General features: G+C 41.0%; 1 protein-coding gene across 1 annotated transcript; it reads right to left on the minus strand.

The window, feature by feature from the left end:
* Nucleotides 1–1,944: 1,944 nt before the first annotated feature.
* gabrr1 (gamma-aminobutyric acid type A receptor subunit rho1) lies at nucleotides 1,945–26,276 on the minus strand. Its single transcript, XM_036582373.1, has 9 exons — nucleotides 26,234–26,276; nucleotides 25,938–26,044; nucleotides 21,669–21,736; nucleotides 19,388–19,611; nucleotides 11,338–11,420; nucleotides 9,067–9,207; nucleotides 7,078–7,230; nucleotides 5,337–5,533; nucleotides 1,945–2,346 (listed from the first exon to the last, which is right to left on the minus strand). The coding sequence occupies exons 2-9, from the start codon at nucleotides 25,954–25,956 to the stop codon at nucleotides 2,044–2,046; spliced, it is 1,188 nt and encodes a 395-aa protein (XP_036438266.1). The 5' UTR covers nucleotides 25,957–26,044; nucleotides 26,234–26,276; the 3' UTR covers nucleotides 1,945–2,043.
* Between the last annotated feature and the right edge of the window lie 512 nt (nucleotides 26,277–26,788).

Raw genomic sequence — 26,788 nt, forward strand, 5'->3', positions numbered from 1 at the left:
TGGTACCAGGTGGTATCAGATGTTTGTATTGGTGCATTTTTCTGTGTACAACTAACAGAGCACAGTATCAGGTCGATACCCAATACCAGTATCGGTATCAGTGCATCCCTAAATACGCTATATAAACCACTACTTTTTTGAAATAAAGGTGATGACCTTTCCCTTTCCTTTTAAAGAAGTCTTTAGACTACATCAAATGCTGTACATTACAATTGCTGAGTTTTTCTCTTCACGGTGTGGCTGTGGAGATTCAGACTGGCCTCCATCATGAGAAGAATAAACAGAACTTAGCCTAGGCTACATCTCTATAACTTACTTTCATGGCTGCAAGACCTGATGAGATGATGGACTCACACTACAACTGTTTCCATGCATCCACTGAAGTTTTTGCACAATGCACATTTCTATTTACACTACATAGAATGTATCACAGAAATGTCATCTGGCACACCTGGAGGTAGGCCTGGGCAATAAAACGATAATAATCAGACATCTTTCACGATATCGATAATGTGCATTTGAGGTATTTTCGGTAAAATGATTATGCCATTCTGTAACTCAGTCAAAGTAGCTTGAAATTTGAAAAATAGGGAGAAGTCTAGCCATTCACTCATAACAGCACCAGCCAGTGTGACAGTTAGGAGAGACAGCTAGCTAGTTATTCAGTGTTGAAATGTAGAAAGGCCTCAGTTTATGTTCCCTTTAAATTAACATTAACTGTAGGTACTGTTTTCCCTTATGTCTTCTGTATACATTTAACAGCTACTTTCTTTTTTATTTTTACATTCCCAATTTAGTCATTTCCAATTCCTCATGCTAGCTAGGCCTAGCTAGGCTATCAAGCTGGGAGGCTGAAGGCCAGCACATGCTTTCTCTGCAATGTCATTGGACAGCTCAACATGTTTAGAGGAGAATGCTAATTGCCAATTCTGTTATTAAAGCTAACAGATGCCCACATTGGCTGGCATCGAGTGATGGGGAGAGGGAGGGCAACCGAGGCCAATTAGGTTATGTTCACATTACCAGGTTGAAGTGGCACAAATCTTTTTTTTTTCCCTAATGTGACTCTGATCTGATGATCCGACCTGAGCCACTTCCGTTTGTGGTCCTAGATTGGATACGTATCTGATTTATGGCCATGTGACCTTAATGTGAATGCTCAGATCGGAATTTTGCATGCACCATCATTCAGCATTATCATGGCAGCAGCGCCGAACAGAAGTTAAAGTCTGTGAACGGTTGAAAAGCAGCATATCTCACCATTTTTGCCTTTGTCACGCTCTAATAATGAGCAGCTGAGAGCTTTCAGAGTTAATCTAGGAGCACAATCTGTTCAGACTAATGTCACATATCGGTCACATTTAAAAGATATTGTGAACAGCCAAACAAATAAATCAGATTTGGTGAGAAAATCAAATTTGGGCCACTTTTACCTGCTGTACAAACGTAGCCTAAGTCACGTTAAAGTCTTAGTGTGCAATATCTTCAAAATATAGACTGTTTAGACTTAAATTTGATTATTAGGACATGGATGTAGTAATTATTAATAATGATGTGGAAAAAAAAAGTCTTTTGGCCAAAATCTTTTGGCCATATCGCCCAGTCCTACCTGGAGGTATCCTGGAAAAAACAAAAATACAGATATACAACTGCTTCTATGCAAACTACAATATCTATGCATTGCAAATGCCTAAAATGTAATTTTCCGTTGCGTCAATCTATTGTAGTTTCGAAGACAGTCTAAAGCTAAAAGAACATAATGTCCCTCTCATGCACAAGTTAGTAGAGGAGAAGAACGATAAAGACAAACGTCTATTTTCTTTGTTTTTCTTGCAACCTGATAGCTTAAAACTGTGGATAAGGTCTCTGGGTCTGTGTAATGTTGCAAGAGTCCGGCTTCCTTGCTTGACTTCTGCTCCGACTTAGACGGAATGGACAGAATGTTCTAGCATTCTATAAGGCGGTCTCCCTTAATGACCGTTAAATGGCCCAAAAGCCTTCAGGACATCTCCATCGCACCACTAGTTACTTCAGTAACAGCTGTTAGGAGTAGATAGACCAGTATATGATGTTGAAGAGCGTGTACGCTCCGGGGAAGATCACCCGCGAGTATTTGTCTATGGCGTGGGTGTCGATCCACATGCTGCTGTTGTAGGAGCGCGTGTTTCCTCCCTGGCTGTGAGCGCCCTGCTCTTTGTCCAGGGCCAGCTGCACCAGGATGCGTTCGCGCTTGTCTCCGTTCATCTCTGGCATGCCATAGTGACCAGTGGTCATGGCGTCCATCTCGCTGTAGCTGCTGCTCATCATGATCTGGCCTGGGTGAGATATCCCGCACGTGCATGGCAGCTGGACACAAAGGTGAAAGAACGGTCAGGGCTTTGTGTAATGCTTGTTGACATATTGGTGCCACTGAGGCCACTGTGCCAGTGGGAAGCGACATGCCTGTGCACAGGTCTAATAGAGGAGGCTTAAAGGAATAGTTTATCTGTGTCAAACTGACAATTGTCCCCTTACCTCAAATGTATCAAAATGTAGGGTTCGATATGACTGTTACTATTTTTCTTAGCTATGCACTATAATTTTTATACTTAACTATGTCATGATTTTTGTAGAAAAACTATATACACATACAGTGTAAGAAGCAAGTCAATTTGGGATAATAAAGTTACTAGTTAGCTAGATAGGTAGGTAAACAGTAGGTTTGGGAATCTCTGCCGACCCAAAAACATGATACTGTCATTAAACTTGAGCTATGATACAATTCTGTTATAAGTCTTAATATGTGCAATATGATACAGTTGTATAGATCTGGTTAAGCAGATCAATCGTCATTTGGAATTGTCAGCTGATAACAGTTCTAGAGCTCAATACACTTCTCTGACTCTTCAACCCTTGTGCTAACATTCAACAACTATGAGTTCCTCTAAGCAGGTGGCCAAGGATCTGAAAATTAAGCTGCAAGGTGCATCACAAAGCAGGGAAAGTTATAAAAGGACATCAAAGTACCCAAAGCACAATTCCACTGTTGGAAATGTCATTTAGAAATGGCAGTAAATGGGAACTGTGGAAGTCAAGGCAAGATCTGGAAGAACTCTCAGATATATCCTGGCCAGAAAGGCAGAGCAAAACCCCCACATGACAGCAAATGAGCTGCAGGAAGGTTTTCTGAAAACAGGGATAGGTAACTCCAAAAAGTGTTTGCAAACTGTAATATCTAGAGGGGTTACGAAGTACAGGAGTAAAAGTTTGTATGTTATAATTACTATTTATTTTCTTTCTGTTTTTTTTTTAAAGTTAATCAAATATAATGAACTTGCGCATGAACATTTAAGAAAATGTTCTTTTTTTAAAACAGTTTGCTGCAGAGAAAATGTTATTTTGCCATGAGTGCATACAATAATTATTGTTAAATGTCATATTGTTTGATATATTACAATTTATTACTTTGTGACTGCAAACCACTGCTCCAAACAAAAACTTTGTTGTTTATCTCATGAAGTTTACACTTAGTTCATCCCACTCTCCTGTTTTTACTGAAGCAAAACAGAAGAGTGAAGTAGATAAACAACATTTAACTGGCTCTCTCTTTGTTTACAATTCCTGTCTCAGTGATGGTTGCGAGCTCTATTCTCCCATAAGTAGGGCAAGCGTGTATTCAACAATCTACCTACCTACCTCCAACAGATAAAACATTGATCTCACCAGAAAGAAACAGCAAACTCTCATCGATTAAGGCAGAAATGCACTCGGGAAACATATTATTATTAACATATCGCTGCTGTCGGAAGAAAACCTTTGCTACTAAATATTCCACAGTCAACTGTCAGTAGTATTATAACAAAGTGGAAGCGATTGGGAACACCAGCAACTCAGCCATGAAGTGGTCGGCCACGTAAAATGACAGAGCGGGGTCAGCGGATGCTGAGGCACATAGGTCGCCAACTTTCTGCAGAGTCAATCGCTACAGACCTCCAAACTTCATGTGGCCTTCAGATTAGCTCAAGAACAGCATAGAGAGCTTCATGGAATGGGTTTCCATGGCCGAGCAGCTGCATCCAAGCCTTACATCACCAAGCGCAATGCAAAGCGTCGAATGCAGTGGTGTAAAGCGCCGCCACTGGACTCTACAGCAGTGGAAACGTGTTCTCTGGAGTGACGAAACACGCTTCTCCATCTGGCAATCCGATGGACGAGTCTGGGTTTGGTGGTTGCCAGGAGAACGGTAGTTGTCTGACTGCACTGTGCCAAGTGTAAAGTTTGGTGGAGGGGGGATTATGGTGTGGGGTTGTTTTCCAGGAGTTGGCCTCGGCCCCTTAGTTCCAGTGAAAGGAACTCTTAATGCTTCAGCAGACCAAGAGATTTTGGACAATTTCATGCTCCCAACCTTGTGGGAACAGTTTGGGGATGGCCCCTTCCTGTTACAACATGACTGCGCACCGGTGCACAAAGCAAGGTCCATAAAGACATGGATGAGCGAATTTGGTGAATCAGAAATTAGAGCGGAGGCTGCGAGCCAGGCCTTCTTGTCCAACATCAACGTCTGACCTAACAAATGTGCTTCTGGAAGAATGGTCAAAAATTCCCATAAACACACTCCTAAACCTTGTGGAAAGCCTTCCCAGAAGAGTTGAAGCTGTTATAGCTGCAAAGGGTGGGCCGACATCATATTAAAACCCTACTGATTAAGAATGGGATGTCACTCAAGTTCATATGCGTGTGAAGGCAGATGAGTGAATACTTTTGGCAATGTAGTGCATATATATATATATAATGTTAATAACAATATGTTACCAAAGTGCATTTCTGTCTTAATCCATGACATTTTGCTGTTTCTTACTGGTGAGATATCTGTTGGAGATATAATAGGGGGAAACTGCATACAAGTGATTTCTACCCAAACTATTCCTTTAAAGCTGACATTTTAAGAAGTAGTGGACGCCAACCTCTAAGTTAACCTCTAAGTTCTTTCCAGGAATTTATATAAATCCTTGCATTGACCATTTTATTGCATGGACAACGCTTCATGTACCAATGGTTCGAATATCAATACCACTGCACTACAGCCTTCAGATCTTTTGAAAAAACTCAAGGCCAATTTCAGTAAACAGATATGTTTAACAGACTGTCTGCTGTAAAAACATCATTCTGTCTTTCTCTTTATCCACTGAGTCGTAATGGCTCACATCTTCTGTGTTCAAATTACTTAAAAATGTTTTGAAAGTTTTCAACGGAGACTTTAACAGTGGTCTCAAATTACAAACTTTTCAGATAACTTCAGTACCAGCAGGCAACATTCAGATAATAACCAAGGGTAGTTTTAGCTGTAAGCTGCTTACCCTCTCTCTCAGCTTCCTCTCCTTACGCTCCTGCAGAGTGGACAGGTAGTTAACGGCTGCATACTCTATTACAGAGAGGAAGACGAAGACGAAGCTGACCCACAGGTAGATGTCAACGGCTTTGATGTAGGACACTCTGGGCATGGAGGCGTTCACCCCTGTGATGATGGTGGACATGGTGAGCACCGTGGTGATGCCTGAGGACACAAAAATAAAGCACAAATTTTCAACACATGTAAACAACTGGGACAGTTTAACATAACAAAAATGCTTTGTATAAACATTTCAAGTGAAATAAATAAAAGATTAACAGTGAAGTCCATAAGTAACTGGACAGAGGAACTTTTGGTAAAGAGTTTAAAATGAGGCAGAATGTTAGTCTTAATGTTTACTATATTGAGTGAACCAAATGGGAATGGTAGCCCTTTTTATATATAGTTGTCCCAATTCAGGGGACCTTTACTAACGAGCAGCTGCTCAGTTGTTTCTTCCGCACCTGTGTGTCAATATTTGCTCATGCACAAAACAGCTAACAAAAGGTCTGGAGAAGATTCTAGATGTGGCATTTGCATTTACAGCCTGGTGCTGTTCTCTGTCAATATTAGGCTCAAAACAAATGCTGATGCCAGTAAGGTAGGCCAAGATGGGACTACAAATCAGACCAGACTGATCACAGAGATACAAAAAATAATTGTGCCAAGTCAACTTCTTACTTTGTTAAGAAGCAAACATGCACCTGTGTGCTTAGCAAGTACAACCTAGCAACGATATAACAAATATGACTGAAGAATACTTTCAACTATGCAAAAAACATTGAAAAAACAAACAGGATGTTGCTGTAGATGTGTGAAACCATTAAGAAAAATTAGCCATACAATGCCTGTGGAGTTCTAGAGGAAGTCTTACTGACAGACTAGATGTAACAGAGTGATAGAAAGAACTGTTCATGATCCAAAAGCAAGTCACCTCATAGTGGGCTTCCAGTGGAAGTGAATCACTCTGTGAAACAGTCTTTATTCTGAAGTGAACTGAAGCACTGGAGGCCCTTAGATCCAATCAAATGCCTCAAAAAAATTTAATGGCACTTCAGCTTGCAGCAGAACGATGAGCCTTCATTTATTAACTCATTTATCCATTTACATCTGGTGCCCTGAATTAGGGAGGTATGTTGAAGCAGGCAATACAATGATATTTTATCAGTATCATGATACACTTTGTTACTGTGATAATACACTTTTGTGAGCATATCATAAATATACCTCAAAAACACCGACCAACTGCGTGTTCCATTAAAAACAGAGCATGATTAGTCCTGATTAATCAATCAATTTAGTGTGTCCAGAGTTTTGATGGCATTTTTTAAATGTGGCACTACTCGTGCATTATGTCGGTGTGTCAAAGTATTGTGATAAGTATTGTGAAATTGTCGTGACGATATTTTTGCCATCATCCAGCCTGAGGAATATGTATAAAAAGGACTGTGGTTCCTATATGGCTAGACACACATACCCTCAAATGAAAGATGACATTTCGTTCTTTAATCTCACAGCAACTCTTTCATTACAAATCCAGTATTTCAGTTGTGTCTAATCACTTAAGAACTACAGTGTACATTTTATGACTAAATCAATTTTAGTATATCAGTTCACCATCATCATCCTGTGAACGGGGCATAATCTGTTTGCTCTTGGCAAATTGACATCCAAGCCATGTTTCATGCTATAAAAGTGAGTATCTTTACCCAGAGGCACCCTGGCAGGGACGGCTCGGCGGTCAATCCAGAAGGACACCCAGGACAGCATGACCATCAGAGTAGCAGGAAAGTAGGTCTGCAGCAGGAAGAAGAAGATGTGACGCCGCAGGGTGAAGTTGATGTACAGTCGGTTATACCAACCTGGAGGAACAAACCGAAGAGCAAAGTGTTAGAGTCTAAAACTTTTTTTACATTATAAAATGTACAGTGTCTTGTCAGTGGATGCCCTTTAGAGCACTGAATAGAGCAAATCGAATGATGAGCATTTTAAAGCAGTTGACTTGTCGGCGCTGGTGTTTGCTCAGTCCCTCATCCCTCCAAGCACTCTTTTAACACACTTATAGCTCATAAAGTAATGAAATGGACCTCAGAGATGAGGCCAAGTGGACGAAGGCTTGTTAAAACCAGTACTGAAACAGGCTGTATAGAAGAATTCAGCAGAACAGAGCTGACTAAAAATATATGTTTTAGGTTTATTGTCACTCTGGCTTTAATTTCTTAGTCTGGAAGCCGATTAATAGCTATTTTTCGCATTTAAAACTTTCTTGTGGCAAATTTAATGTATTAAACCCTTTTTTCCATAACACGGGACCGTCCATTTCATTTCATTTTACACCAACCATTTCATTACGGGTTTTAACAATCCCTCGTCCACTTGGCCTCATTGTTTCCCCTCAGTGGAATCCCTGATGCAATCTTAAGGTCCATTTCATTACTTTATGAGTGCAAGTGAAATGTGGTAGATGAGTCCTTGGAGGGGAGATGGACCAAGCAAACACCAGTGTCAACTTCAGCAGCAGACTTGCCCACAAATTACTGCGACGTGACGCATTTCCCTTTTCAAAAATTGAAAATAATGATGGACAAAGCTGTTTGAAAGCCCTAACAGTGAACTACTTTAAAATGCTTTACACTTTAAAACTATAATATCATACTATAATAGAAACAGTGTCCAGCTATTATCTCTAAATTGCATACAACATCTGGACTTTGGCTTAGCTTTCATGCTGACTTTTGCTTTCTACTTTGGTGCCCTTCTAAAACATATTTACGAGTTATTAAGCTGCCTAAGAGACAACTAGAGTGGTCAAAGCTGCTCCAAGGCCAAAGGGGCTACTTTGAAGTGTTATTTCATTGTTTTGATGTTTTCATTATTATTCTAAAATGTGAAAAATAGTAAATACAAGGAACAACATCAATGAGCCACAAGTCCTTCGACTGGTACTGTATATATTACATTACCTATCCAGAGGTTGATATGGGTTGATTTAACAGTATGTGGCCACTGGAGGGAGCACTGGGCCACTAATCCACTGCCTTGGTCATTAAAGCCTTAAAAGTTAAAGTTAAAACCTGACCCAGCACAGGTTAATCCCATCAATACTGAACTTGTTGCAGGTTAATCTGGTTAATACTGAATCTACCTTGGCATGTTTTCAAACTCTACCTAGCGGTCGGGTATCACTTATCAGAACAGGATTTGTTAGTAAGCCTTATTATTATAAATTCAGCCCACCACACAAATGCTTCGAGACGGGGGGTAACTCTACTTCTAGAGGAAGGCTAAGGTGCACAATATAGTTTTCCCTGTTCTACTGTAAATCTGCTCAAAGTTCTATTGCATCGCTTGTTGCAGAGCAGGGAAGAAAGAGCCTCATTCACCAATATCTTAAGCTTGTTCTTAAATTTGTTCTTGAGAAAGGTCCTAAGAAAAAAGTGTCAGATTCATGATGTTTTTTAACCACAGAACTGTTCACACCTTTGTGCTCGAGTGTGTGTAGATTCTGTTCTTACTTAAGGACAAATCCCACCGAAGAAAACATTGGTGAATGTCAGAAAAACGGCGTAAGACGAAATTTCCTCTTAAGAACGGTTGGTGAATGAGGCCCAGGGTTCTCAATTCTTTCTCTTTACAGACATGAACAACAGTCTGTTTCTGCTGTCTGGTGTCTAATAAATCAGCCAAAACATTAGTACCGGTGCTACTGTAGAAGGCCAGCTTTGTGGTGGTGTGGAACTCCTGAATGAGGAACTGAGAGAGCGAGATCCTGTCATCCGTCTTCAGAGAGTCGTTCCCTTTCTTCCAGTACAACATCAGGTCATCGTCAGTGTAGGCATCTGCAAAAGGAATGAGGAACCACGAAGATCATCTCACTGAAGAAAAAATTCACACCTCCATGTTTCTAGGAGCAGGTTAAAACCTCCAGAACATAACTAAACTGGAGATCTAGCTACAATGACTGGCAACTTTGGCCCCATTTCGACACTTTTTTAACATGGCCGCTCCCTCTTGGACCACTACTTGGATGTGCGTCACACATACGCTACACAAGCGGGCACTCGTGGCAGAAGGAAAGGAGCGGACAGTGAGGAGCGGATTATTGGCCCTCGGGAGGTTAGCCTCAGTGAGCTAATCGGTTAGCCATGCAAACATTTCAATGTAAAACCTTTGTTTTGAGAAGTCTGAACATAACGTAAATATAATTTCTGAATAAATGCTTTGAAAGGTCTATAAACTACAAGTCTGTAACATGCTAACCAGCTAGCTAGCGGAGGAAAGTGATTAAGTATCAGCAGTCATCTATACCAGATGGAGTTGTTTGCAACCTAAACCTCAGCAATTAGAATGTTTCGGTACTGAAATAATACGCATTTTAAAGTACTTTACTTATAAACAGCCTTGTCTGCCATGTGGATGTTCTGCTGCTGAAGTCGACGCTGGTGTCGGTCCCTCATTCCTTATCAGGACTCATCTAATACACTTCACTTGAGCTTATAAAGTAATGAAAAGGACCTTAGGATTGCGTCAGGGATTCCTCCGAGGGGAAATGAGGCCATGTGGACAAGGTCTTGTTAAAACCTGAACTGAAATGTGTTACAGAAAAAAACGATGACCTGTCCACTATCCACATTTGCTCAAGGAAGTTTTAAATGTGAAAAACGGCTATTAACCTGATGGCATGTGGACAGTTGTTAAAACTAGCATTGAAATAGGTCGTATAAAATAATTATGGAGGCGAGCTGACTAGAAATATGCCTCACCAGCTTTACCACATCAGATTAATAGCTATATTTCACGTTTAAAACTTTTTTCGGTGGCAAATGTGGACAATGGATAGTGGATAGGTCATCGTTTTTTCTGTAACACAGGAAGTCATACTGGGCATTTCAGTATTGGTTTTAACAAACCCTTGTCCACATGGCCTCATCATTTGCCCTCGGAGAAATCCCTGATGCAATCCTAAGGTCCATTCTATTAATTTATTACCTCAAGTGAAATGTGGCAGATGAGTCCTTAGAGGAGGGAGGAACCAAGTGAACGCCAGAGTGGACTTCAGTAGCAGAGCTTGCCCACAGATCATCGCGATCTGACACAATAATGACTGATGCAATCATGGCAGACAATGCTGTTTATAACACTAAACGCTTGACATTTCAAAACTGTAAGCCCAGCATTTGATTTGCTGGGCCTTAAGTTACAAACTACTCAATTTCTTATACTAGATACACCACACATCCTCCTTTTCCAGGGTTTATCCTCTTTTTGGGACCTAAAAATGTGTCCAGCTGAGATTTCTAAACTGTAAAAAGTGTCTGGGTTTTGGCTTTGAAGCTGACATTTGCTTTCTACAGTCTGCTCCATGCCACCCTCTTGACACTACTGTCCTCTTTTTTGAAAAAATATGGTCACCCTACCTGACATGACTGCAGATACAACTCATGACTTTACTCTGCTGGCTTGCTAGCATGCTAACGGATACATGGCTAACAACAACAACAAAAGAAAGGAACTGCATTGTGGCTCTATATCAAGTTTATAGCCAGACAAAACAATTATTCAGAACTTTTATGCACGTTATGTTCAAGCTTCTCCAAGAATGTTCTGCATAGCCAAGCTTGCAGGGCTAGCCAATTAGCTCATAGTGACTAACCTAGCCAAGGGTAAGTGCCCTATCCATCTCTTCTGTCATGAGTGGCCACTTGTGTGAAATAGGTGTGGTGCGCATCAGTGGTCAGTTGAAGTGGGCAAGAATAGGTTAAAAAATAACTGGAGCTTTACCATTTAAAAGACTTAACGTACAGCACATTCAACATGTCTGCTTCATGTGTGATGAAAAAGACCAGTGGAGACTTGAGGGATACTGGATGATATCAGTATAATTAGACTATTGAATTGATTGATTAATTGATTAGTTGGTTGACTGAAGAAATATCGACTGGTTAAAAACAGTGTATTGTGGTACTCACAGCTCTCGATCTCCAGTGAACATGTTTGGGTATCGAGAGGGAAATGGCTCAGGTCCATGTTACACATGGCTGTTACAGTGACCCTGGAAAAACACACACAGACAATATTAAGGGTTTCGTTTTTCTTCTTGTGCTTTTTACCTCTCAGGAGAAAGATTTTCAGTTTTAAACTGAGACATTTCAGGAGCACCAGAGTTCTGCAACCACAGAATTATGCTAAGAGTTTCATACTTTCCTTGCTAGTCAAATTGACAGACCTATCTCAGCTTATGTCCGTGTCCCTCCAGTGTTAATCACATGCTCTACTCTTCTTGACTTGCTTGTATCTTTTACTTTCCTGCTAGATATTCTCTCACATATGAAGCCCACCACCTGCACCCAGGATGTTTTTCACTCATGGTTTCTCTGAGCAGTGTTAGTTACAGTTGGTCCTAGCTTCTTGTTCATCATATATAGACGTTTAGTCAATTTTACTGTTCCATCTTGCTTGAAACACGTAGCAGTCCAGCCCCTAATCAAAAAGCCAAATCTCGACCCGAGTTTCCAAAAATTTCAGACTCATTTTGAAGACTGTTCAGCTCTCTTTTTATTTTGCAGTGACATTCTTGACAAACTTCAGCAAGGTTTCAGGGTGCACCATAGTCCTCTTGAAAATATCCACTGATTTATCACTGACATTACATTAAAACTGGCTGACATCCAGGGTAGTATATTTAAGAGGTTTGCCTTCTATCTAAAATATCAAACATTTTTAGTTAGGACTGTGAAATCATCTTCCTATATGACATCTGTCACCCGTGGGGTACTGCAAGGTTCTATTCTAGGCCCATTTTTGTTCTGTTTTTTTTTCTCTATATGTATTCCGCTTAGGTACCTTATACCTAAATATAACATTCTTTATCATCTTTTTCAACAAAGTTTTATTAGAAAATTCTTGTACACACCAGTGTTGACAAATGTTAGTGTCTCCGGATTTTTTCCAGAGCATGCAACACAGAGACAAGTCCCTGTTGTCCAAAGGTCCTCCCTTCGCCTGTGCAGCATATCAATAAAAGGGAGGAAGACAGAAAATTGACAAAGAGCTAAGAGGAAAACAAATCCCAACTGGGGTCTCCCATCACTTTTACCTGATTAACTTTGTATAGCCTCAAGACATCGGACAAAGGCAAGGCAAATTTTGCCAAAACAGTGTCCTCTCCCCCTTAACAGAAATCATATTCATTCAAGATTTAGGGTATTTGTTAGTTCTGTGAGTCATAACCCAAATGTGGGTGCTCCTTCCTTCTTCCAAAAAGGTTAAAATAAGCTTTTGGTCTGTGAATAATCCATATGAAAGAAATGGTTGTTGAGCTGTTAGTAACCTAGTTGAGCTCAATCTGACATTTAAGGAAAATTTCATGCCAGTAACCACATAGCTTATGGCAGAGTGTGTAAATATGGACTAAATACATTTATCACTGATAGGTGAGACACCTGAGAATATCTGGAGTAGCGGAGTCTATAAATAATTTTGAACTGGATAAGACCTGGAGTGCCTGGAGTTAACAAAGCATCAGTTTATTCTTTTCAGGCTGTTTTCCCAGATTTTATCATCAGGTATCTTAACTTCTAAATCCTTCTCCCAGTTTGCTCTAATTCATTGTCGTAGGAGGGTTGATAGCTTGTAATGCGCTACAGAGACAAGATATGATTTTATCTTTGCCAGCTTGATCTTTGAGGCAACTATCTAAAAGTGAAGGCTTAGTGGTTGCAAATCTGGGTAGGGAGGCTTGAATGTAGCTTCTGACTTGCAGAAACCTAAAAAAATACTCCATATTTGTTCTTTAGTTGTTCAAAGGTGGCAAAGCTCCCATCTAAGTGCAGGCAGCTTATAGTGTATATACCTAAGCCCCTCCACTGTATGTATCTCTGTTCATCATGGATGGCTAGAAAGAATGATTAGCTGCTATAGGAAGCAAAAAGGAAAGAAAATGCTTTTCAGATATGAATAGATATTGAATACTGAAGTATCTCTATCTTGATTTCTCTTCCTTTATGGCATCTATCACTTGTGTGGTACTGCAAGGTTCTATTCTAGGCCCATTTTTGTTCTATTGTTTTTCTCTATATGTATTCCCCTTAGGTACCTTTCAAAAATACAACATTCCTTATCATTTGAGATAAAATTACTGCACCTCTTGTTCTAGGTTCAACCATTTCCCAGATTCACTTAAATTATTAAACCATAATGAGATGATTCTGAAATTACAGGCTCAAGAGTAAAATTGGAAGTTTGGGAGAAACAGCCGTCCTTCTTGCTTAGGTTTGCAAAGGTGTGAACTTATTCTTATCATATTCATGCAGATGGCACAAAGCTGCCCCCTGCACTCACCTCTATTATTTGATTTTTTAAGCCCTATATGGTTTAATACCTCATTGTATTTCAGACACTCTATTTTCAAACACTCTTTCCACTCCTGCAATAATTATACCTTGGAGGGGAATCGTTTACAATCATGCCTAAAGCCTAAATCATCCAGTCTGCACTGATGAGCGATATCTGCCCTCAGAATAAACGCAATCCACAGAAGCAATCCATCTGGCGGTGGGACAGAGCTGGCCAGAGGCTCAGACTGGGAAGGCTGACAGTGGAGTGTACGTAGTCCATATGTAGGCTGGATAACTGTAAGGAAATCCTCACCCACGTTCAGAGTGAGCGAACGGGGCACAGCTGCAGCAGTGGGCTCGGAAGATTAACCCCTCAGCAATCAGCCAGCTTTGCATCCGCCCCAGAACACCCGCCCACGTGGCCTCTCCCCCAACTCCAATGGCACATACCCTAATCCACGCCTAGAAAAGGAGTGGGATTACCGAAGGCTGCCGCAGCTCCACCGTTATGCACTTCACTCTTCAATCACTGCCTGTTCTGCAGAGATTTAACCAATTCAAGCTGTGCAGACGGGACAGATTGTACGGGTGTAAAATTGCATCGATGCATCGTGACGCAACAACGTTAAGATGGTGATTCAACTACATTGATTTGGAATGTTAGAATTGATTAGAATCAGAATCAGAATCTTTATTTGCCAAGTGCCATTTTTCTTAATGCAGGTGTCAACATAAAATAAAATAGATATACCACTAAAAAAGATATACTATATGTGTTCATAAAAAAGACAGCACACAAGAAATCTATGAGTAATTTGTGTCATCAGCACAAAAATGATATGAAATGTTATATTTTTGAAAGACGAAATCTAGCAGGAAAATATATACAGAGAATAAAAACAGAACCTTGCAGTACCTCACAACTAATATTTATATATAAAGTTGCATATAATTAACTCAGAAATATGAAATTTATAAGAGTATGTAGGCTACAGGAAGTACCACAAAATCCAGTATTCTTGACAGCAGAGAACAGCTGGTCATCCAGAGCGATGGATCGTACTCTTTTTAGTTAGATTTTGCACCTTGGTGTGCTAGCAGGGAGTTTCCTTTCTGCCTTTGCTGTCTTACTTCTTGCTGTATTCTGCATACTGAACGGGATGATTTTTTGGTTTCAAGCTTGTAGGTGAAAAGTTGAGTCATTGTTCCCCCTCTTGATACTCAATATGAACAGACCTGTCTAATGTTTTACATTTCAACAACATTTTCACTGTTGATCTGCTGCCACTCATACTATTTGAATGCGTCTGTGCCAGCGCAGCACAGTGAAGGAAACAAGCAGCATTTTTAACCACTATTTCTTATTTCCATTACTAGTAAAATTATTTGTAAAGCCTTAGCTTTTTATGCTTAACTGTAAACCTACTTAATCTTTGTTTTTGTGGTCAAATTTTTTATCTCTTTTTCTCTTTCATCAAAAATTTTCAGGGGATGAAATTTCAGTGCATTTCTAATACATATATTATATGTATACTTAAAATGCATGTGTCCACTGACTACAGGTGAAGGAAGTGGGAAGGCTGCTTACAGTGCATTGTATACACAGTATATACAGTGGATGGAGTGGTTATAAGCATGTCAGGGTCATATTTGTGAATTATCTGTGAATTCTAAAAATAATTCTGAAGTCTAAATCTTGGTGAAATTTAAGATTTCAAAATACACTGAATTGTTTCCTAAAAATTTTAATCTAACCTATTACAGCCAAGGTCAATAATTCCCCACCCCCACCGGACTATCTCTGTGACCTATATGTGCGAAAGGAGCAAATCATCACTGTCCAAATAAAACTATGCATCTCAATTATAGGGGTACATTTTTGTACCTCTTTATTACTTAATTTAATCCAAAGGGTGCATAACATCCCCACTAGGGGGTGGACCTGATCTGCAGCCAATCGACTGCCTGAGTGATTATGAGCTTTAACAAGCGGTGGTTCTGAGAGAGAGAGAGAGGGAGAGAGAGACAGAGACAGAGTGTGTGGATTATGCTCTCTGATTTCAGCACTCTGATAATTACTCACCCACTTTCAAACGGGTTTTAAACAGCACACATTGCCAGACAACACTCGAAATCCACAACAATGAAATTATCAAGCTGAACAAATGCACATTCCCCATTTGTTTCTGTAAACAGATTATCCTGGGCAGCTCTGAACATCGATCAGCAGAGGAGAGTTGCCGAATTCATCAGACATGCCTTGAAAACAAGTCCTAACTGGCAGCTGTATGATTTGCTTGATCAGAAGGAGCTCTTCGGGGACGCTGTCCTTTTCTCCTCATCTATCCTCTTTTTTATGTCTGCCTACTCTTGATCTCGCTGACTGAGTTTGGAGAGAATCATTCTTCTGTCGTCTGCAAAGCCGCGCCACCTCTCCTTATGTAACAAGGCAGCGGATGATTTGGCTATGGCTAACAAACTAGCATCTGTTTCATGCTCGGGCTCAGTGTGGGGTTAGCGTCTGTGTTTCCAACACAGCTCCAGAAGATTAAACGAGAAGGCAGCCCAGCGATGGCAGCGCGCCCTTCAAGCACCAGGGCTGCGTTCAGTTAGGGATGCCTCTTGACACATCTTAAACTGGTTTACAAAGGAGTAGAAAAGAGATTAGACAGATCAGGGGGTCGGTAACCCAAATGTTAAGAAGAGTTATTTTGTCCTTTTAACAAAAATCAAACCACTTTGAGAGCCACAACATTTTATGTCCATTTTACCATCTTGGCTGTACATGTCTCTGTATGTGCTGATGTCCTAGTATAGGCTGAAAAATCTTAAAGAAAACGCAGCTCTGCTGTAAGCTTTAGCTCAGCTATAGCTGCTTTTCTCGCATCTCCGGCAGGAAACGTTTCCATAGAAGTGGTATAGTTTCTTGTAAAATGTCTCTTAATGTTCGACCTTTTACAGGGCTGAAGTCAGTTTGTTATTCAAATCTTCCCGTTCCACTTAGGCTCTAGAATGCAACTGCGGCACCATTTGAGGTGGAACAGTAGAATTCAAACAAGAAGCTGGTGAATGAGAAGCTGACTTCAGCCTCATGACATCTTAGTTTCTCGCTGCAGATTAAACGTCATCAGGAAACCAGCTGAGTGCTTATAAACACAAATAAGTCCGTTCGTCTCCAGATTATCAATGTTCGTCTTAAATCTTTCTCTTTGCCTTTGTGTTAGCCACTAGCTAGACGGGACTGTTGTCTGCATTGCTATGGCAGTCTGCACGCCAACCTTCAGGGTTAAAGGGGGAATTAGCAGTTATACATTAACTCCAGCATTTGAGACCATTTAGTGTTAAAACTGTGCTAGAATGATCAGCAGATTACTAAAAAATCTAATTCTGCTGCGGAGCTGCAACAAGGCAGTAAAAGAGCCACATGTTGCTGACCCCTGAGATAGACTGTAACAGGGGTGGGCAATATGGCAAAAATATATCATGATACTTCCAAGAGATTTTCACGATACAAAATCAGTATCACAATGTTTATTTTTCCTGAATTTTGATATGTTGGAACAGATTTTAGACAGTTAAACAGGTCTCTCTCACACAGGCAGAGTCAGGTTTAAGTTCTGCGACGAGCAGACAGAACAAAAACCTGTGAGGTGTCCGCCTACACTTAACGTCTTTAATCAAATCGAATCGTTCTGATGTCCGAGATTTAGGCCGTTTTGAAACCTGAAAAGTCTGGACCAAGGTCCGAACCATGGGTCACGTTTTTGTTACACTGTATACATTTGATCTGGTTAGTTTTTGTTTCACACTGCAATTTAGCAGCGCACTACAGAACTTATAATGACACACCTACATCCTGTCATCATCACCTACGTGGGCTATGTCTCCCTGTACTTCACATTGATTGGTTTGTAGAGGGCCATGCGTCTGAGGTCAGCATGCTGTCAATTTGGATGGTAGCCTTTTTTTTTCTCAGAATGGAGAATCAATATCTTCTTTCATCCTCTCAAAAAATAAGGTATATATTTTGGTGTTTTTATGCATTTTTTTCAAGTTGACTTCTGAGTTTTTCATTGGACCAAATTACAATGGAATATTTCATATCCTCCTCTCACTGTGTGCTACTGCGGCTCATTTTTACTGCTCTCCCAGTTATTTTTTTTTCTATTAATGGGTTATGATAGCCTGCCTCAACTTCCTGTACTTGGTCCAAAAGTCTGAACCATCCAAAAAAGTGTTTTCGCCATGGAAATGAACCAAACTATGGTTCAGTTTGATCTGTACCAAGAGCACCTCTTTTACACACACATTTTCTGGGTCGCAGGAGCACCTCTCCCAGCGGTCACTGGGCAGAAGGCAGAATACACCCTGGAAAGGTCGCCAGTCCATCACAGGGCAGAAACACAGACATACACACCCAGGGGCAATTGAGCACATCCAACTGGTCTGACTGCACAAGGAAACCTTGCAGACACGGGGACAACATGCAAACTCCACACAGAAAAGACCCTGGTCTCCCAGCCGGGGAACCGAACCCAGGACCTTATTGCTGTGAGGTGACAGTGCTACCCACTGTGCTACCAAACGCACCGCCACCTCTTTGAGTCAAACCAATTTTAGTCCTTTGGTCTGGACTGCGGCACCTTTCACACCTGCTATTTTGGTTTGGATCAAACTGAAAAGTCTGAAGGTCCAGACCAAACAAAGTAGGTGTGAAAGCACCCTTAGTCAGGTTAATGACAACAACGCTCTTTCCTGTTAATGCAACTATACGCTTGCTACTAAGGAAGGACATGCAAGCAATCTGACAAAACATCTGTTGATCAAACACAATTAAATGTACAGAAATGCAGAGTCCCATGTTTCTTCTTATCCACTGCGTAGATACGGAGTTCGCTGGGCTAACAGATAACGGAGATCAGGGCCAAATGTATGTACGTGCGCAGATGCAGGGCAAAATGTGCCTACATGACTGCAGTAAGCACACACTGCAACTGAATTTACTAAGATATTTACTGATATACTGAGACTGTGTCTGCATCATTGCATATTTTGCGCCATGTCTTTTCACATACATACATCTGGTCCAGAGAGCTTAAACAGTGTCATTATGATGGTAAACATTCCTTCAGCTTACGTTCAAGGACCGTGCCTCCATCTAATCACTGTGTCTGCTGTCATTGTTAAAAGGAAGTCTCTCAGCGACTCGTTTTTGAGACTCTAATGCAATTTTCCGGCTAGTTTTAAAAGACGGAGGAAAAAACGATGCAAATCCGGCCTTTTGCTCAAACTTCAGTAAATCGAGTGGAACATGCAATTATCTGCATGTTTCGTGTGGCCCTCCCTAAATGCACATGCATCAGGAAGATAAGCGCATTTGCACACGGCTCATAAACTGTGTTTACGTACATAAGACATGGGTAGAATGCATCCAGTTTGCTAGGCTAATAATGAATTACTACAAACAGGCTAATAAAGGAAAGTTAACTGTTCCGCTAATTTTTTAAGCCTAAATATATTTAGACAATAAAAGCAACCCCAATCAGCGTCACAGTCGTGGACATGGAGTTTACTAGGCTAACAATGTGTTGCTACAAATTGCAGGCTATAAAAGAGAAAGAGAAACCAATAAGAGCAGCAGTGACGTACAGAAGCAGTATCAATAAGATTAGTAGTATCATACCTGACGCTGTAGAGGACTTTGCCGTCGGGGTAGACCCTGAGCATGACATTGTCAGTGGTGGTGTCGTGAATGAAGGAGCGTTTGGAATGGACGAAGAACATGTCAGGGACCCAGATCTTTTTCACCAGACGGCTGTCGAAGGTCATGCTCTGGTTGGTGGTGCTGGGGAAGGAGAGTCGCTCGTCCTTCCAGTAGTGCCTCAGATACAGTGTCATGGTGAAGTCCTACAGCAAAGCAAGAGCTGTTATAGTACATTCCAGGGATCTGCCAGTCCAGTTTGAAAGATCAGTATCGGAGCTGATCAACAGAAATAGTGTCTCGAGTCAGTGACTCAGAATCTAGTTGCAGTCAGGTCGCAACCTGACTCACGGATTCAGCTCAGATTCACCCATTACTGTCTCATGACTTGACTTGGACTACTTTTGCTACAGTCATGTGCAGACACTGCAGTGATGTCCTCCTGCAGCTCACAATGACGTCATGTTCGATACGGCCTTCAATAACAGGCCTTTCATTACAGAAAGACCTTCGTTCTGATGGATGGAATACTTGTAGTAACTGCATGTTTAAAGGAAAGAGGCAAAACAACTTGAAATGGTTTGCTAGTAGGTAGTCTGGATAGCTAAAGTCTCAAGTTCAAGTATGCTAGCTAGAGTAGTGGCTAATCCAGCTGTTCTAAACAAGTGTGCTGTGTAACTTACTAACTTCAGCTGAAATCTCTGGCGTTTAGGCACATTTTCCTTTTGGAGAAAGGTGATTTAGCAGGTCGTTGGGAATTTCTTCTCATTTCTACGACACAGCAAAGCAGAGCCACGCCCTCCTCTAGAATAACGACACCCACCAACCCCGCCTTCACCGCCTCCTCTGCCATTTACAATGGGATTTCACAATAGAATAAATGTGCTATCGTTGGAGGCCAGATTTCCTGGAAGTCATGTTTTCAATCATATTCAAGCTTGTATAATCAAGTAAATACCTAGTTGGTTTCTGTATTTCAGTTTAACTGGTAAAATGATGTGCCCTCTGGACAAACGTTTGCATTCCTTTTGTGACTGAAGACATCAGTTCTTGTCTAAGCTCTTAAAAATAGTGCAATTTATAGGCTACATTGGTGATGTTTCCACTCAAAGCACCTTAATCAGACTAGCAATACAAAACTGATATGCTGGTGAAGTCTAAGCACGTGTTACTACTCTGACGGGTCTATACAGAACAATTAATGCTAATAATGCTTATGTGTGTTTGATAAGTCAGTAAGATACAAGCAAAGCGAAACAGGGCTATGAACGTGAAAGTAACCATTACAATTCGGCAACATCCTGCTGTGTCCTGATTGATGGTTGGCCCTCTGCAGCAGTCTCTGGTGTTCTCTCACTCTGGATCAAACATATACGACCACGCACACCGAACACGTCACGCAGCGTCCATAAATTCAAAACCTTATGATGGGCCCCGGCGCCGACACTCCGCAGCTCCTAGCACTGTTCAGTTTCTCCATGTTCTACTCGGTATGTTGCCATTATTACTTTAATTTAAAACCATATCCAGACCACAGAAAGCCACAGTAGATCATATGTGGCTTGAAAATGATGCAGAGAAAGGCAGTTCAGTTTTTTAGATAAACAAACAAGTCAGCCAATAAGAGCATTCTCATTTAAATATAGAACCAACACCCAAAAATGAGAAAACGATGAGAAAATTCCAGCTGAAAGCTGAATTGAAGTGTTTTTCCCCCTACTCATCACACCTTTCAAAGAGCACAGGGAACTATGTTAAAATATGAAAAAATAGTAAAGCATGTCTCCTTTAATGCACTGTAAGTGTGCACTGTGTGGCTGCATTGTCTACCAAAGAACAACTGTCAGCAGACATTCAATAGTAAATAACGTGTGGGCAAAAAAACTCAATTGGGACATCCCTTGTACATTGATTTTAGATGTTTTTTGGTTGAAACTGAGAAGGATCTGGGTAGGATGCTAAGAAAATGAGCAACATAAGGTCTTTAATATGTGCATCCATATTAGCATTTTGTTTTCCCTCTACTGAAAGCATGAGCCTGGGGCTAGTCCATGGAAACGTCCTTCAGAGGAGATGTTTCCAACTAACATGCTTCTCCTTCACTAAGCCAGGAGGGCCGCACTGAATCATCGCGCTGCTGTAAAGGCTGCGAGCTCTTCGAATGTCCTGGAATTCATCTTAACTGCTAGCTAGTATTAAACTGTTTGTTCAGGCTTTGGACAACAAAAGCATATTTTCAGGAAAAAGTGTCTGATTCTCTCACCATGTCCACTTCTGAGATGGTGTCCAGGCTCTCAACTTGGACATCCACTCCCACAGGAATAGCTGGGCCTGAAAAGAAATGAGAATTATGACGTTTGCAATTTAAAAGGACAAAGCAAAAAAGCACACTTTGGTTTAGTGGTGCTGTTTTGAGACTGGCAAATCAAATATTTGAAAATTGGATCATTTACTGATGTATTTGCAGGGAAATTTCTGTTTAGCTCAATTACAGCCCCATCAGAAGGCATGCTCTGAGGATCTGAACAGTCCAGGCGGATGTTTTCAGAAGCAGGGTGGATGCGGCCAAAAATTAATTATTTCCGCATTTCTATTTGTGGCCTGTGAGGCCTCGCCACATCTTCAGGGCAAGGGGACACAATTAGGTCACAGCGCTTCCACACAGTCATATACTAGCCAAAATAAATCACTGTACTGCATTGAGTGCCCTGTAGCTCCAACAGCATGAGCTTTCCAGGACTCTGTGTTTGGCATGTCACAATGCATTAGGTTTACAGGCCTCATTGGGCTTTTTTTTTTTGCATTCCTTTATGCTCACGATACATCGCTAATAGTTTTTACTTAGTATCCCATGCGTGAGGGAGGAAGCATTATCACTGAAGGTCAAAATTTAATAGGTCTGCCGGCCTAATATCCAATCCACACAATCCATCTTCATAGCTCTTTACAGCTGAAGCGAGACATAGCATGTGGAGGTAAATGACTGAGGATTTAAATGCATACATCATTCCATGTAATCCACAATGCCATAAGAAGTAGCACTCGTTCCATAATCCCGCCGCACATTGCCCCTAACCCAGTAAATCCCTGCAGTGTAAGTACAGAGAAATGGAACGCCGTGAGTACATACAGCACAGTCGGACTTCCGAAAGTCAAAGCTGTGATTTCCTCTGGGCGAAATTAAAATGGGTCCAGGTCAAGAGCACAAATTACGGCATATATTTGTGGCTTAACAGTGAGAAGGTAAGGTCTAACAGGTTCAAAGCTCAGCTCCATCTGTGCTGTGATCTGGACATAGCATGACAGCATCCTCTGCTGCCTTTGGCATTGTCATGAAACAGTTTTGAGCGATTAGGGTTCTCCTTCAAGCGCTTTGAGGCAGGTCGTTTGAGGTTTATAGCCTAAAAAAAAAATACTCAGACTGCACTGGTGTTGAGCTGAACATGTGATAACTGTATGGGAGAGCCTAAAGTACTACATTGGGAATTGTCTGCGACATAATTTGGGAAAATGAATGAAATGGTTCAAAATGAGTGCCGCAGAGCTTATATGTCAGAGCACTGTGAGTTTACAATATTTTCATAATCTAGTTCGAAATTGGAAAACTTGACACAGAGACATCCACATGCTCTGTCTTACGTAAGCCCCCTTTAAGAAGTCTCCGCTAAGAAATCTGGACAAGAAATCCATAAATGGTCTGTGAAAGAGACACATATTTTTCACATTTAGTTTCCTGTTTTCGCTTTGGAACTGACCTATCTATTTACATCTTTTTTTCCCGAGCTTTCCAGCTTTTTGACGTAAGAACACTGAAGATTAGCAAAGTCGGAGACGGGTTAGTGAAGCACTGAGCCGTAGTAGGCAGCCCGTCTGTAATTAATCACTCGGCTCGGCCCCTGCCCCGCAGGCTGAAATCCCTGGGATGTTATGTCATCAAAAGCCCAGCACGAGACGGCCACGTTTTCCCACCAGGCCAGCCAGACTTTTCGGGAATGCAAGTGGTGTCTGTTACAGTGACGTCCAAGACAATTACGCTGAGAATGATTCATCCTTTTGTCAGAAAAAGGAAAAAAAAAACAGTTAATTGTCCAGGGAAGAAGCCTGGACTGTGTGCACGTATGTCCTTTTGTGACATGATATTCTTAACATAATCTGAAAGTTTGTGCAAACTGAATGTTTCTGAATGGTTGTTTCGCTGTGTGAAAATGAACTGAATAGATAACATCAACTAATTAACTTTTTCCAACTAGCCAAGTGTCCAAATATGAATTAGATCAAATACAATAATAATATGACACCAAATTAGCTGGTCAATCATCCATATTCCTAAATCTTAAACCCTGAAGTCAGCTTTCAGTGTTGTCTGTTTGGCAACTGTGAATTTGCCAATTGTTATATACAAACAATTAAGGAAGTGCAGGGGTACTAAAGGGGAATTCCACAGATTTTTCAAATATTCCATATAATTCATACTTTAAGATGTCAGAACTCTCTTAGGTTAAGTCAGAACTCTCTTAAACTCTTTATAAAGTAAGGATTCTAACAATAACAACCGACACATTCTAATTTACATTCTGCTGCACTTATTGGTTATATAATTGTGATTGGTGAGTTAATCCTCACCTAGAAGAGTTTAAATAAATATGTTCCATGACAAGTCTCAGAGAATGTGTTTTCCGTTTTCTGCCAGACACATGAAGGGGTACGGGGTATGCACCCCTAAGTTGCAAACGGAGGTTAAACGTCACGACAGCTGTCCGGCGCCTACCTCATCACTCCGACGCAGGGGCATCCCGGCTTGTTCGAAGCTCCATATACTGAGGAGCTCATTGCATGTTGTTTCGTTCAGATTGCTTCGTCAGAGTTAGAACAGAATATTCGGGGCCTCTTTCAAAAGAGAATCTCCCTGTAGTTCTATGTTGTGGGCGATCCTTAAGATATGCATCACAATTGAGCATTTTTCTGAGGTTTGATACAGAGGTTAGTACAGACAAAAAAAAAACATCAGAGCCACATTTTAAAAATACTATCAAAGACTATGAGTGCAAAGAGTTTTGTTCAATTTTCACATACTGTGCTCTATTAAATCTGGTTCAACAGGTCAAATTATGCTCTCTTTGTAATGGAACATGCAGTTGGTCAGTGTTCTGTAAGTGCTGTCAGTATCTATGACATGCTCAGAAAACTCTGCTACTGTGACGTAATGTTACATACTGACAAAAACAACAAGATAAGTGGATTTCCCGAAGAAAATGCAGAGTGATTGTGCAACTTAAGCTTGCTAAGTTGTTGCTAGGCGGTTGCTGTGGCATTCCAAGCTGTCGGGTGTTGCTAAGAGCTTGTTTTGGTATCCCCAATGGTTGCTATTGTGTTGCTAGACAGTTGCTAAGGAGTTGCTAGGGTGTTAGGGTGTAGGAGTTGTTAGGGTGCTGCTAGGCAGTTGCTAGGTGGTTGCTAGGTGGTTGCTATGGTATTCTACAAAGTTGCTACAAAGTTGCTATGGTATCCTAAATGGTTACTTGGGTGTTGCTAGGTAGTTGCTGTGAGGTGCCAAGCGGTTTCTAGGGTGTTGCTAGGTGCTTGCTTTGGTATCCCTGATGGTTGCTATAGTGTTGCTAGACAGTTGCTTAGGAGTTGCCAGGTGGTTGTTAGGGTGTTGCTAGGCGGTGCTAGGTAGTTGCTATGGTATCTCAGTTGGTTACTAGGGTGTTGCTAGGACGTTGCTTGCCGCTTACTATGGTAAAACAGGTGGTTGCTAGGGTGTTGCTATATTCCAGGTGATTACTAGGGTACTGCTAGTTAGTAGTTATTGTATCCCAAATAGTTCATAGAATGTTGCTATATGGTTGCTAAAGTGTTGCTAGGTATTTACTTTGGTATTCCAGGTGGTTGCTAGGTGGTTGATATAGTATCACAAGTGGTTGCTAGGGTGTTGCTAGGTAGTTCCTGAAGTGTTGCTAGGTATTTACTGTGGTATGCTGGATGGTTGCTAGATGTTTTCTAAGGTATCCCAGGTAGTTGCTAGGGTGCTGCTAAGTGGTTGCTAGGGTGTTGCCAAAGTGGTTGCTATGGTTTTCCCAGGTGGTTACTAGGCATTTACTATGGCATCCCATATAGATACTAGGATGTTGTTAGTGTACTTTTAGTATCATTCTGTATGTGGAGTGCAAAAACATTTGCACACACAATTCTGCCATTCATTTCCTATGGGGGAAAAATGCTTATTTTCAAAAACTGTACATACAATCAAAAAGCTGCATGAAAGCAAACCATTCTCAATCAGACATTCAGCAGTTGGAGCAGTGTCGATATCTCGAAAACTATGGGATGAGTTAGCAGACGAAAATCTGGCAGAAAAATAATAATACGAAGAATATACTGTCGGAAAACAATAGTGTTGCACATCAATGTGCAATCGCTGATACATACTGTCATATAAACAAACTACCCAGCATTATACTATTCTATGCTCTGGTTCATATTCACCCTGTGAAAAGTTGTTCTGAAGATACATCAGGAACTAAAGCTTTACCTCCAAAGCCGGGCCTCATCGTGAAGTCATGATCGTCTATCCTCAGCAACTGCTCGGATTTCGTCACTGGGTTCTTTGTGATATCAGGGCTCCTCTTGAGAATAGGGCTGCCACAGGGATTAACGCACACACAGTTAGAAGATAGAAAATAAACAAACCGCCATAAAAAAACAACACGGCGCATTTAAGACACTTTCTGCTGGTTTAGAACGAGCAGAATGTAAATTTACACCCCAAAAGACTGCAGTAAATTAATTCCTGTGTGTGTTGTGAGAAATAATAAGAGATTTCATTACCTTCCAGGCTTACGGACTCCTCCCTCTGTTCTTGTAGTTTCTCGTCGGGACCTGGAACAATTTCATATTTAGATCACTGTAACAAAGCATTGAGCTGTTACAGGGCGCTTACATGCAGTACATCATTAATTCAATTGCATCATATAAGAGTGCATTATATACTTGCAGTGTATAAGGTAGCAGTGACACACACATATATGCATACCTATTTATAGATCTATACAACAGGACTGGTCTTGGCTCCAGTCCTTTTAGAGCTAATGCAAAAGTTAAGATGCAAACAGTCACTCAGTCACACTGGTGAATGTCCGATTCTTCTTGAAAACTGGGTTTTAAGAACAAATTTCTTCTTAACCCCCTAAAATCCCAGGGTTATTACATACCAAGGCTCATTATTCAGTATTTACAGGCACTTCATTGCAAACTGGCTGAGCTATTCTTACATTATAGAAATGTCTAATAAAACTTTGGGTCTGCCAGTGGCCAATATTCACCGCTTTACCATAGTTTTGAGAAGGTTTTGGCCTAATACATAACTGAAATCCATTCATCACT

Source organism: Colossoma macropomum, unplaced genomic scaffold (genome assembly GCF_904425465.1).
Source record: "Colossoma macropomum unplaced genomic scaffold, Colossoma_macropomum, whole genome shotgun sequence".
Lineage (NCBI taxonomy): Eukaryota > Metazoa > Chordata > Actinopteri > Characiformes > Serrasalmidae > Colossoma > Colossoma macropomum.

Excerpts from the sequence above, each read along its gene's own strand:
- gabrr1 (XM_036582373.1), bottom strand. Across the intron at positions 9,208-11,337 it reads TTCACTGGAGATCGAGAGCT|ATGCCTACACTGACGATGAC; the intron begins GTGAGTACCACA and ends TTCCTTTTGCAG. Across the intron at positions 7,231-9,066 it reads GGCCTTCTACAGTAGCACCG|GTTGGTATAACCGACTGTAC; the intron begins GTACTAATGTTT and ends TTGTTCCTCCAG.